General features: G+C 32.2%; 1 protein-coding gene across 1 annotated transcript; it reads left to right on the top strand.

Annotated features, from left to right (window-relative positions):
- Positions 1 to 48: 48 nt before the first annotated feature.
- On the top strand, positions 49 to 11,520 carry LOC149489901 (myotubularin-related protein 9). Its single transcript, XM_089714690.1, has 10 exons — positions 49 to 274; positions 438 to 691; positions 1,719 to 1,917; positions 2,193 to 2,349; positions 2,575 to 2,688; positions 3,109 to 3,230; positions 3,676 to 3,782; positions 5,055 to 5,272; positions 6,110 to 6,292; positions 6,681 to 11,520. The coding sequence occupies exons 1-10, from the start codon at positions 128 to 130 to the stop codon at positions 6,839 to 6,841; spliced, it is 1,662 nt and encodes a 553-aa protein (XP_089570816.1). The 5' UTR covers positions 49 to 127; the 3' UTR covers positions 6,842 to 11,520.
- Positions 11,521 to 14,772: the final 3,252 nt, after the last annotated feature.

Raw genomic sequence — 14,772 nt, 5'->3', positions numbered from 1 at the left:
TTTGAGTTTTCTGTTTTGACAGTTCACACTTCAACTTCAACGTTCAAACTTCAAGTTGGCAATTAGCGATAAATAATGCAATAATTATTAATCGTTTTTTAAATTTTATTCAAAACAAGAAATTCAGATGGAATTTATTGAGCTTATACTAATAAATAAATTAGATGGTGTCATTTTAAAATATCCTCATCATGACAATGTAGACGGAACTGTATGTATCACAGGCCATCATCTTATTTTAAGTTCAAGAAAAGAAGGCGTTCGAGAACTATGGGTAAGTAATTTATTTATTTCCAGTTTTCAAAAGTTACTTACTTCACACTTAACTCAATAATATCTACTTAGCTATTGTTAACTCTCCTGTTTAATAAAAAAATTTAACCGTACCTACATAAATTTGTGATTTTTGAATATGACAAACTAAATCTTGTTCACAGCTTCTTCACAAGAATATAGACTGTATAGAGAAAAAGGAAAACAAACTAAGTGGGGGTATAGTTCAAGGAGGCTCATTGTATTTGAAATGCAAGGATCTAAGAATATTTCAATTAGATATAAGTAGCACAACAGAACTGAACCTTGTTGCCCAGACCTTAGAGAATCTATCAAATCTACAGGATCCAAGCTTATTCTATCCATTCTTCTATAGACATATGCATCCTATTATGGAAAATGGATACACACTATACAGGTAAATTATATTAATCAAATTATAATAATATATATCAGCTGATAGATATTAAAAATAAAATACACCACAGATGAAATAATGAGTAATTGATACATTATAACATCCTTTCTTATCTGGTATTTTATTGTACATACATTACACACTGATAATATTCCTTCCTGTATGCTCACTCCCCCTTTTAGTAATCACAAAGTACAAAAGCTCAGTGAGATTACCATTTTAAATTACCTTTTTTCTGATTAACTTTTTTTATAATATTATATCTGCGATCAGTCTAGTCAGGTATAGACTATAAGCGAATATGTTGAAGGCGCGTATGGCGCTGACTAACTAATCTCTATTTTTATTTCCATTACTAGTATCATCCAAAGATCATAGCTCTTATTTACAACCCTTGTATTAACTTCTGAACCGAGTGAGAATTTAATTTATATACTAAGGGCTGATTTTTCAATCCTTGGTTAAAACTTATTCGTCGAATAATGTATAAAACTACCATTTTAAAAACATATTCTAATTGCCCGTATTTGACAGTTTACGTGACATTTTAATATTATCGTGTAATACTTTATTGGATGGATAAGTTTTATCCAAGCATTGAAAAATCGGCCCTTAGTGTTGTTACTTTTTGATGGAACTGTACTATTATACAGCTTTCATAACATCTGACAATTACAATAGTCAGTCTTTATAATAAAAATTTAATCTAAGAGTAAATTAAAGTGGAACAAGTTACTTGCGAGCTTCATCTATACTAACTAATATTATAAAGCTGAAGAGTTTGTTTTTTGTTTGTTTGAACGTGCTAATCTCAGGAACTACTGGTCCAATTTGAAAAAAAAAATTGGTTATCAAGGGATAGCCCCTTTTATCGAGGGAGGCTGTAAGCTATATATCATTATGCTTAGACTAATAGGAGCAGACCCACGCTCGCGCACTTGTAGTTTAGATTTTTTCTATGAACTTACGTTCTTATCTAGTATTTTATAATAATTATCATTAAATTAATTAATGGTTAATGTTTCAGTATTGAAGGCGAATTCACGAAAGTGTTAGCAACAGAAGAATGGCGCATCTCCCGTGTGAACCAACATTATACAGTCACACCCAGTTATCCGAAAGCAGTGGTGGTGCCAAAGGTTATAGATGACGAAACATTATTAGCTGCGGCAAGTTTCAGGCAGGGTGGTCGGTTTCCTGTGCTCTCTTATAGGCATAATAATGGGGTATGTATCTATTAAATTTTTATTATGATATCAACATAGTATTACTTATAAACTCATTTTGTTTGACTACGGAGTGATATTAAATAAATAAGTAGGTAAATTGCATCTTGAGATTCTTACTTTTTTGACTCATAATAATTCTGACTTTCCAAAACTATGTATTTAAAAAGTCAGATATAAAAATTATTTAGAAACTACTTCTCTATGAATTTTAAATTTATTTCAATAATTAATAAGTTGCATTGATATATGACATGATTATTATTTTATTCCAGGCAGTTTTATTACGAGCAGGTCAACCTTTGTACGGGCCTAAACATAGGAGGTGCAAACCTGATGAACATATTCTCAATTCAGTTGTCAATGTTGGTATGAAAGGCATCATTTATGACCTAAGGAGCTCTAATTCAATATCACAGCAGCAAAATAAAGGTATTTATAAACATTTATTAATTATAAACAAGTAAATAGTGTCTTTAAAGAAAATGTATATTTCTAAATTTGGTGAATTAGTAAAAAATCATGTGTATGGGGATGTTCAACTATTACGTAACACAATTTGGGGGGAGGGGGGATTAAAAATCGTCTAAAATTACCTTCAAATGCTACCAGAAGGAAAGTGTTAAAAAAATAAAATAAAAATTCTTCCGCTTACAGGGGGTGGTACAGAGAGTGCAGCAAATTACTCACAGTGGAGAATATACAATAGATCAATGGATGATGTTGATAATCAACAACAGTTATTGGAGAGCTTTTCCAAGTTAGTTGAAGGTAATAAAAAAACTTTGTTTTCTAGATTTAATATTTTATTTTAACATAGATTTATGGTACATATAATTATTCCAATCACATCTTCCTGCTATTAACTTTGCATTTGTTATAAAAGGGTTATCTAACAATAAAATAATTGTTCCAATCGGACATTCGTTCCTGAGATTAGTGCGTTAAAACAAAAAAACTCTTCAGCTTTATAATACTATATTAGTATAGATTAGCTTTCTGTCCCCGGCTATGCCCGCTATACATGTGTGAATGTGTTGCAGTAGTTTTTAGTTTTTGAGTCTATCAAGATCATACATACAGATGTGGCGGCTTTGTTTTTCAATGTGTCTTTATGGTACTTAAATCAAATGTGTCAAATCAAATCAAATCTATGCAAACAACATAATTTACGTTAAATTTCTTTTCCAGCATGTCTAGACAAAGAAATATCATCAGATAAGTGGATATCAAGACTGGAATCATGTGGGTGGCCGGAATCAGTGCGAAACTCGCTTCACACTGCTTGTATTATAGCACAACATATACATCATGTAAGTATGGAATATAAATAAGTCTTTGAAGCAATGGATTAATTTCATGAATGTATGGTCCCTAGTTTTAGGTTAGGTTATTTTTATGGTACACTTAAATTGTCCTGGCTGCGTTCAGATTGTTTGTCCTACTATCAGTTTTGGATTAAGAATGTTGAATATGTTCATATCAATAGTAGAGACATGCTTTTGAAAACTTTAAATGTGTTCTTATTTTAAAAATGTTAATCTTTTCTTAAATTAATATAATAGTCTAAACTCTAAGGGAAATGCACTTTGTGTCGCCTAATTTATTTCTGATGCTTGAAAAACGTGTGTCTACTATGCTAGTGGTAGTCTTGCAAATATAAATGTCATATAAATTGGTAAGATCTTTCCTTGGGTTATAAATCATGCGACAGTCATTCCAACTTGGTATTAAGTAGATGTTATATTGTAATTGCAGAAAGGAGAACCGGTTTTAATACATGGTACGCGTGGAGAAGATGCAACATTGCTTGTCTGCTCTCTGGCGCAAATTATATTGAGTCCCGATTGTCGCACTATCAGAGGGTGAGTGTAAATCTTAATAGGCAACATTTGACAGTTCAACAAAATTCAACATCGTAACCTAGTAACGAAGACATAGAATAACATGATATTTCGTTTTGTTAGAACTGCACATTTGCTTAACTTTTTTCAATTACGATTACATATTTATAATAATAACTAGCGGTCCGCCCCGGCTTCGCCCGTGGTACATGTTTACGTTTTCTCTACATAAGAACAATCCTCGTACTTCAAGGAATATAATAAAAAAAGAATTATCGAAATCGGTTCAGCCGTTCTCGAGTTATGCGCTTACCAACACATTTTGCGATTCATTTTTATATATAAGATGACCGATACAAGTAATTTTAAGATTTGATTTTACTGATAAACCATTCTAAACATAATAAACAATTTCTGATTTAAAGAACTGACGTCGCTACAATTTTGTGTCAATAAACCTTTTTTATTTTTAAATACCAGAGACATTACTCTAAAAATCGAAATCTGACATCTAGAATCGAATGCATTGATTACTTGTGAATAAAAATCATCATAAATAATTAATAATTGCGTTGTGTTTTTTTAATTATGTAAACTTGTCTTATTTTTCTCCTTAAATTTACGAAAGAAAGTATATTACTTGGACAGGGATAAGGGATTCGCCTGATGAATTTTAAAATTGACATGTGTTTCAAGTTCGATTGACAAATGTTTCAAGTCCGTATACATTAATTCACTTTAATCGATGTTTTTAAGCAGGTTACCCCTTTCAGGTTACCTCTCTTCGAAGATAAAATTGATAGACGATAAATGTTGCCTATTAAATTGGCTCGAATATAAAATGGCTCTACTATACCTACTATCCTTATTTTTTCGGCCGTGGAAAATAAAAGTTAGCCTTACATATAAAAATGCATCATTTTGTGTCTGGGGATAAAAATGCTAGAGAGTGATAGTGGCTATTTTTACAGTGGTAAAAGTTAAAAGTACTGTAATAAAAAAGTTAGTCAAAGCGAAATAGGATTTTATTTTTAATCAAATTTACAATTTATTATCATTATTGTGCATTTATTAAATTGCTTGTAAGTATATAGTGAAAACTTCGGCGTTGAGCACTTTTTCTGGTGGGTATAAAATCTTAAACTCGCGTCAGGACACGTGACCTGATCGAAAAAGCGTAAGACGGATACCATTCCAAAATATCAAACATGCACAACGTTAATAATCAAGTTTTCACTTCTGCCGGCACTCCCGGAGTGCAACCCGTCTTTTTATTTTTCATTTTGTTTGTAGTCTGCAAGCGCTAATAGAGCGCGAGTGGCTAGGCGCCGGGCACCCGTTCGGCACTCGGCTGCGTTGCGGCCCGCACTCTGCCGCAGCACGGGCAGCTCCCACCTTCCCGCTGTTCCTCGACTGCGTGCGACAGTTCCTAGAGCAGTTCCCGTGCAGCTTCGAGTACAGGCAGTCGTTCCTTATCACGCTGTTTGAACACGCGTACGCGAGTCAGTTCGGTGAGTATACTAGCGCCAATAGAGCGCGTGGTGGCAAGCGGAGCACCAACCTTCCCGCTGTTCCTCGACTGCGTACGACAGTTCCTAGAGCAGTTCCCCTGCAGCTTTGAGTACAGGCAGTCGTTCCTTATCACGCTGTTTGAACACGCGTACGCGAGTCAGTTCGGTGAGTATACTAGCGCCAATAGAGCGCGTGGTGGCAAGTGGAGCACCAACCTTCCCGCTGTTCCTCGACTGCGTACGACAGTTCCTAGAGCAGTTCCCCTGCAGCTTTGAGTACAGACAGTCGTTCCTTATCACGCTGTTTGAACACGCGTACGCGAGTCAGTTTGGTGAGTATACTAGCGCCAATAGAGCGCGTGGTGGCAAGCGAAGCACCAACCTTCCCGCTGTTCCTCGACTGCGTACGACAGTTCCTAGAGCAGTTCCCCTGCAGCTTTGAGTACAGGCAGTCGTTCCTTATCACGCTGTTTGAGCACGCGTATGCAAACCAGTTCGGTGAGTGAGTATACTAGCGCCAATAGAGCGCGAAGATAAAAGATTAGAAAATAATATATAGAAGATTACATACATGACACAATCTAGCCAGCTTGTTTACGAATATCGCAACAAAATCGTAATTAAAATATAATAAATTTTAAACAAATGGTGTTTATAGCAAGTATTGTAACGTTGTAGCATAAAAATCCGTTATTGATATAGTTTTTATTATAATAAATACGTTTTAAAAGAGAAGGTCAGATATTCGATCAAGGAACTGACAAATTTTTTGGATAATATAACTTTATTTTTCCTTTCAAAATTATTACTAACGAAATATTATTAAACATTTTACAGGAACATTCCTCTGCGACAGTGACCAAGAGCGCGAAACGCGCGGTGTCTATGAGCACACAACCAGTCTATGGTCGTGGATCAACCAGCCAGATGAATTGACTACATATATCAATCCACTGTATGATCCCACGCCTAATGTTATATGGCCATCCGTTGCACCAATGAGCTTCGTTATATGGGAAGGTAATTTATAATTGTGTTTTCTAAGTGTGTTATTTGAACCGGATGACAAACATACGCACGCTCGCATACGTTCGCACAAACACGCACATGCTCTCGCTCGCACACGCATAAGCACATGCTCACACATGTACATACGTCGCCATCTGTTTAACGACTCCAAATGAGACAAAATAGTCCCCTAGTTAGTAAAAGCTATGCACTACATCTATATATTTTTATTATATTCAATGATTACTTCTGAATTTTCCACATTCTTCCTTACATATTATACTTTATAGGCTACTTTTTACCGCGGCGAAACACCTCCATGGAAATCGGCTTAAACCACGCGGGCGAACAGATAGCAAAATATATTACTTATTTTATTATTTTTTATCATTCATTGCAGAACTATATCTCCGCTGGCTAGTACCCCAACACACGGAGGAACGCGAAGAGCAATACAAGGTGATTCGAACAAGGGAACAACATTTGCGATCGCAGGCGCAACAGTTGAGAAGGGAGTTACTTGATCTGGCCGCACAGTACTATAATAGAAGTGATAAATAGGAAAAAATTGGTTGCCTGTAAAGTCGGTATACGGGCGAAAGTTTTACGTGACAACGACTTTTTATGTCTGTCTCTCTCGCTCTTAGGCGGGCTAACCATGCCCGCGTGCCTCTCACTCGCTCTCATTGTGAGCGCATAACGAGCGGAGCGTAACGCAGTTTCTTGAAGTGTCACCCGGCAAACCAATTTATAAGACGTTGTCACGTCAAAAAAAAACAATTTATATACAAGCTCGTAGTATATATAATTAGCGAAAAATAGAAAAAAAAAATTATATTCAATTTAATTTTATGGAATGGCTCAGTAAATATTGGCTCTTAATCGAATATGATTATTGGTAAGCTTCATAATCTTATGCTATATTTTATCAGCTAACTTCGAAGTGGGAATTTTAGTTATTTATTTTATTTTTACATAGTTTAGAAAAATAATTCTGTCTCTAATTTATTTATTTGTCTGAAAAACAAATGCAATTTTCTTACAAATAATGTAGTCCCATTCCAATAGTGTCGTAGAAAATGTCCGGAAATTTTAACATTCTGTGTATTGTTCTTTTGTATGCAATATGCATAATATAATAATATATTGTAGAGTTACAAGAGTCAAAGAGGTTTTTTTGAGGATTTTTTTTAAATATACAATATAAATTAAAAAATATATATTTTATGACCTACGCAAATGGCTCATTTAATATGATTTGTCTAACAGAAGGTAGTCGTATGAATTGATTTTTCTTAACATTTATTGAATGAATTAGTTTAGATTTTAATTAGCTTAACATTACGTTTATGTATTTTGCATATGCAGGTGACCCGGTTTTGGCCATTTTAAGAATTTTGTAGACTTTGAGGCTATATCATTTTACAGTTTTTGTTATGACGAACATATTTCTTGTAAAAAGTGTTTAAATATATATAAATCTAGCCTAAAGATATATTTTTTTTCATAAGGATTCAATGGAAAAATAATCCTGTAGGAAAGAAAAATAAATAGGAGTTTGTGCCATTTTTGGCCAGATTTACCCTATTTCTGGCCATGTCATGTGCCAGTTCTGGCCATCATCAAATTCATCAAAAATAAAAAGCAGATAATTCAAAGTAATGAAAAATTTATTCGAAAATCGCATATTTTACGACCAACAATATTTATTTAGAGAAAATAGCTAACATAATATTGACGACATATATGAAATCTATATATCTCATCATATATATCTCAGCTTGGGATATCTATCTCTCCTTTTGAAGCTAGAAAAAAAGCTGTTTCATCACAGTTCCAAACTCTCGCAGGGTTTTCTAGAATCTTTAAATTTTCATCACCGAGCAATGAAAAAATTTCTTGGAACCAGTTCCGAATTTTCTCTTCAGTTATTAAGGCACGAGCTTTATTAATATACACGGCATGTTTTTGGCTCAAATCAGGATGTCCCGCCATAAATCCATCGAACCAGGATCTTGAAGGTCTATCATTTATAAAAGGTGTAGCAATTTTGCCCTTTACAACAATTTTCTTAACAGACTCCAGTAAACCTTCCTTGTTAATAGGAAATCCAGCGCGAGCGCAATCTTTGATCCATATGACAAGTTCGTTTTCTATTTGTCTTCCAAGAACTGACTGGGGCCCTACATGTCCAGAAGTTTCAGGTGCTTTTCCAGAAATTTTGTGACGCAAAATCGTTCGAGGTACATTAAAATCTCTACTAGCTGTGGCAACGGGCATCCCATTCTTTATTGCGTTCAATGCTAATGATATTTTATGCGGTGAGTACTGGAACAATTTTCTTTTCACGACACCGATTTTTTTAGTATTTGGTTTCGATGGAGGCATTATAATTATTGTAACTCTGAAAATGAATAGATTACTTATATCAAAATAGCTTAGTAATTAAGTTGAAAAATCACGATAAAAACTAAATGGCCAAAAGTGGGGTTCTACGTGGACTTGCCAGTCATGTGGCCAAAGATGGGAAAATTCATTCATTTTGGCTCCATTAGTGGCCACCTCTCATATCCTCACTTAATAAACAAATAGCGATATAATAACATTAGTGTGTTATTAGACAGTGTATTCTTTATGAAGAATTAACATAAACCTAAAAAAATAAGAAGGATTTAAAAAATAATTATTGATTACTCACCCGCTCGCCTTACCCGTTTTGCTAAGACTTAGAACAATTGACGCTCTTCAAAAACTAACGACTTGTTGGATTGAAGTGAAGTTTGACACATCAGAGCTGTCAACGGTATCAGTGCTGCCAATATTAGATATTTTTATTCCCGTAAACCATAGAGTAATATATTTGTCTTTGCCTTAGTTATAACGATTTGAAGTTCTAAATGGCCACAAAGGGGTCGATGGCCACAACCGGATCACTTGCCCATACAAACATAGCTAAAAATATATATCTGGTAAAATTTGTACGATCTCACCATTCAGTACTAAAGAAAAGAGAAAACTAGACATTCCCATTGACACTGAAAGTTCTCTTCATAGTTATTAAGAATATTGAAGTATGTTTTAATAATGTAGGGCATTTATATTTTATTCCCTTAATTTGTCATTTCATTGAATTTATTCATAGAAAAAAATATTTTCACATTCATAATGAGAATTCATGACATTTTATTTATATTTATTTTTAAAACATGAGAGTATCTAGTCGTTTAGAAGCGTGTTTATGTAAAATCTAATTTATGAATATGATGTATTTCTTTTTATTTTTTTTTATATAATTTTTTTTTGTATATTAAGTTTATCTTATGTAGTCTTTCTAGTACTTAAAATATAAAAAGTATATTAGTGAATAAGAATAAACTGTGTATTTTGAAAACTTTAAATGAATAACAATCTAAGAGCTCTCAGAAAAACGTTAATTAAAAATCAAAACTAAACTGCCAAAAGTGGACACCTATTTTGTATTTGTATAATTAATGATATGAATAAGCATTTAAATGTTAAACAACAACTTAATTGCAGTTGTCAAATATTTAATAATTATAGTTAATACATAGTTGATAAAAGATTTTGAAAGGTTTTCATACTTAACCTAAAATATTTTGGAACTATGGCTTGACTGGCTTGGCTGGGGCTTTTAAATGTGAACTGAAACTTTGGCCTAATTTTTCAAAGGGTAAAATGTAAGCTAATAACTGAAATACATTATATTAATATCAAATATATTTAGATAAAATAAGCGCATGTAATATTATGAATCTTTTTGTATTTTCTGTATAATTAAAAAATATGTGTGTTGCTGTAACGTGGCTTGTGCAAATGGGGATCTGAAAACAACCTCGATTTTTGGAAATTAATTACATATAGCTGATATAATTCAAACTAGTTGCATAGCTTACACAATGAACTTAATAACTAACTAACGAAAATTGTGTATCTATAGTTTTATTTAATATGCGAATAAAATAAATTAGGTAGACGTGAGGGTATAGACGTATCTATGTGGCCGTGGCTTAGCAGAGGAAAGAAGAAAAAAATGTATAGAAATATATTATAAGTATTATAACAATCTTATATGAATGTAGTTAGACTGTTTACAAAGTTATTTTACTAATGAAAAAATTGTACAATAGAAATCTGATAGATAATAATTTAATAAATGTAGGGGAGCAAAGGACATCTGTGGCTTATAAATCGCTATGATATCGATTACAGACTTTTTATTAAATTGATTCGGCTTAGGCTGAGGACTATAATACAATAATAATGCATTCTTTGATTTAGGGCCGATTTTTCAATGCTTGGATATATTATTCGTCGAATAATGTATAAAATTACCATTTTAGGGCCAATTTTTCAATGCCCAGATAAACAGCTAGATAGACTTTATTCTTCAGTTAACAAAATATTCAATTTTTCAATAGACGAATAGGACTTATCTATCGAATAACTACGTTATTTGAGGAATAAATCTATTTGCCGCTCCAAGGGCCAGATAGCGCGCTATTCGACGGTTAGGCGTTTGAGTTGACAACTGACGCGTCAAATTTGGTATATTTTCGTATGTCATAACATAGAGCGTAGAATTATTAACAATTAAACCTCTTTCTATTTAATTATTATCAATTAAAATCATATTGAAATTGATGTTTTTGATAGTACTGATGACCATGCCATTGAAAATTTGCCGAACGCTGCCTTTAAGTATGTAGTTTCCATCGTAAAATATATAAATTGAAACACAAATTTAACCAAACTCTTTACTCGAATCGAAACAACAATCAACAATCATAGAAGACAAGAGCAATACAAGACAAACTTAAAATGCACTCCTGACGTGAGTCATATTGACGGTTGTTGACAAATTGCAAAAGTTGACTCTATCCCGCTCAAACCTGACTAATTTAATAAGTTTGTTTCGCCACTCCGAGAGCAGAGCTGCCAATATGGAAATATTTGGTCAGATAGTTATTCATCAAATAAATCACGATTGAAAAATAGGCGGGCCGTTATGAGTTAGATAAATAATTGAATAAATCTATTCGAGGGGTAGTTATTAGACTGTTTATATCGGGATTGAAAAATCGGCCCTTAAAAACGTATTCTAATTGCCCGTATTTGACAGTTTACGTGACATTTTAATATTATCGTGTAATACTCTATTGGATATAAATCTATGAGATTTAAAACTATCCACAACGTGACATTGGCAAAATTGTGGCAACGCAGCACTGCCATTTATAAAATAAGGGCTGATTTTTCAATCCTTGGTTAAAATTTATCCGTCCAATAAAGTATTACACGAACATTTTAAAATGTCACCTGTAAACTGTCAAATACGGACAATTAGAATACATTTTTGAAATGGTAGTTTAATACGTTATTCGATGAATAAGTTTTGGACCAAGGATTGAAAAATCAGCCCTAAATTAAATTACTCTATTGGTCGGATAAGTTTTAACCGAGCATTGAAAAATCGGCCCTTACCTTAATAAGTTTAGAAAAAAAATCACGCGTTCATACCGTAATGTAAGAGTTACCCTAAAAATTATGATGATGTAGATCTTATAATTTTTTTTTGTATTAAAAAAATAGCGATTTAAACAAAGGTTTGGGTGCCTGTCTTTTGTAATTATTTTTAATAGCTATATTAAATGTAATAAAATATTAATAGATTCCTAAGATTTACGCGCGCTCTCTGAAACGCTGTCTTTTGTGGAATCTTTGTATTAGCATTCTAATTAGTTTATAATACGAGCATAATTAAATAATAAAGAGCATAGCTCCATATCATATAATTTATTGGCGTTAAACAATAGGACTAAGCATCACCGAGAACAAAAAAAGTAATGATGTATATATGTGTTTCTGCAAATTGGGATTAAAAAAATAAATAGTAAAATATTTATTATTGCACTCGTCTATGATTGGATGGTTTAAGGATTTTTTGTGTAAATTTACGAGGTTTTAAAAAGGTTTTTCTGGAATTTTAAATAACAACTGCATTTTGCCTAAAGGGTCCGAAAGTTTTCGTGTGTTTTTTGCTGTTTAATATATAAGTAAATCGGCCTATGTAAAGTCGAAGTTATTTTAATAGATCAATTTTTAATAACCCATATACGTACATACTTTTTATTATGTAAAGTCTTGATTATTTTAGGTTAAACGTATTGAAATGTACCAGTTAAATTTCTTATTTAGTGTATTGGCAATTTTAATAAATGATGTGCATTAATTCATTTAAAAAAGTAATTTTGTCAATTTCATATATGTAGATAAGAGCATATTTATTGTCAATTAAATTATCGTATTAAAACTTGTTTTTTTATTCCTCACGTTTTCATAATTTTATTTTTTTTCGGCTTTGTGCTAACAATAAGGCGCTAAAGAAAATGTACCTAGTTACAATCAATAATATAATATAAAAAATCTGACTTAAATATAACCTGAAAATTTTTGCAATTTTTTTCTTCATTATCATCATCGGCCACGCATCCGTTTGAATACCATACGTCGCCGAAATTTTAAATAAATTACGGTCAATCCGAGTTCGGGAAGCGGGAGGGGGGAGCTTTAAAGAGAAAAAAATGGTTTCTCTCGATTTCCGACAAAACTACAAGTCCTATAGAAAAAAGTTCAATGGCAAAGTTGTAGGTAATTAAAAGTTCTACAACTTTTGTATTCACAATTTTTTCACATAACCTAAAAATTTAGGTGAAAATTTCAAAAAACCAAGTTTTTGGTCTTTTATTTCTATCTACTTCAAAATGTATTTTTTTTCTACGAAATTTGGTGGAAACTTACTTTATTATGTCCCAAATACACTGTAATTTATTTGATTGAAAATATTTATTTTTTTCGCCTTATTTTGAATTAATACCAAAAAAATAACCTAATTTTCAATCGAAAAGTCACCCGTCAAAATATCAGCTTTTTTCAAAAACTTGGAGTGCCTTTTATTCATTGAAATCTCTAGTTTCATATGGTGTAAAAAAAATAAACACCACCATAGTAAATGTTCTCAGGAAATGCATACAAACAGTCTGAAAATTAGCTTTTACTAAATCAGGCACACTTCTTGAACTCTATATCTTCTCTTGTATCGGCTTTTCGGTAATATTTCAAAAGAAAAATAATTATCTGTTCTAAGTTTAATATTTTACAGCATATTCAAAAGCAAAATGATGTCGATAAAAACATTTCAGGTAGTTCGAGAAGTGTGTCTGATTTAGTAAAAGCTAATTTTCAGACTGTTTGTATGCATTTCCTGAGAACATTTACTATGGTGGTGTTTATTTTTTTTACACCATATGAAAGTAGAGATTTCAATGAATAAAAGGCACCCCAAGTTTTTGAAAAAAGCTGATATTTTGACGGGTGACTTTTCGATTGAAAATTAGGTTGTTTTTTTGGTATTAATTCAAAATAAGGCGAAAAAATAAATATTTTCAATCAAATAAATTAAAGTGTATTTGGGACATAATAAAGTAAGTTTCCACCAAATTTCGTAGAAAAAAAATACATTTTGAAGTAGATAGAAATAAAAGACCAAAAACTTGGTTTTTTGAAATTTTCACCTAAATTTTTAGGTTATGTGAAAAAATTGTGAATACAAAAGTTGTAGAACTTTTAATTACCTACAACTTTGCCATTGAACTTTTTTCTATAGGACTTGTAGTTTTGTCGGAAATCGAGAGAAACCATTTTTTTCTCTTTAAAGCTCCCCCCTCCCGCTTCCCGAACTCGGATTGACCGTAATTTATTTTTCCTTACATTTTTATCATATTCCCCTCCTTTTCTAATGGGTTTCATCCGACTGCGATTTTTTTTTGTTTCAAAAATTATCTACTCTAGTCTATACATATTATCTCTATTTTAAAAACGGATATTATGATTATGGTTAAGCTACTGAAGAAGGCTTAAATTACACAGTAATAGGTGCAGCTTTAAAACACCTTAAACCCAGGGATCGCATGTTATTTAGATATAGACCAGTCAAATAAATTTTGTGGTCATGTAGTGGTTATTTTTAAATTAAAAATCACTTTATCAGCTTAAGTACCTACATGACATGGCATATGAGTCAGTAACATAATATGCATGTAGTGGTAAAAAACTAATTTGCAGAAAAAAGGCGTTCGCAACTACCTGTATTTTGAATTGTTAAATATATAGCATTAAGCTGCAGTAGTTTTGAAATTATACAATGTTAATTCTGCTCACTTACATAACACATTCACAAGCCTTTTCGAAAAGTATTTAAAAATATTTGTCTGAATTTTTAAAAGTAAAAATATATCAATTCAAAAAATTCGATTCTAATAATTATTTCAAAATATTTATTGAAATATAATAGATAAAACTAGTTTTATTTCAGAATTGTGGTAGTAGGAAGGTAGTTATTATACCGTGGTAGATATATGTAAGTATAGTTCATTTACATAATGTAAGAAACAATTTTAAAAATCACTCACAAT

This window comes from Colias philodice, chromosome 3, assembly GCF_061535455.1.
Source record: "Colias philodice isolate Cphi_HAF_F1 chromosome 3, ilColPhil1 Martin Lab GWU primary, whole genome shotgun sequence".
NCBI lineage: Eukaryota > Metazoa > Arthropoda > Insecta > Lepidoptera > Pieridae > Colias > Colias philodice.
This window is presented reverse-complemented; position numbering and strand designations above follow the sequence as displayed.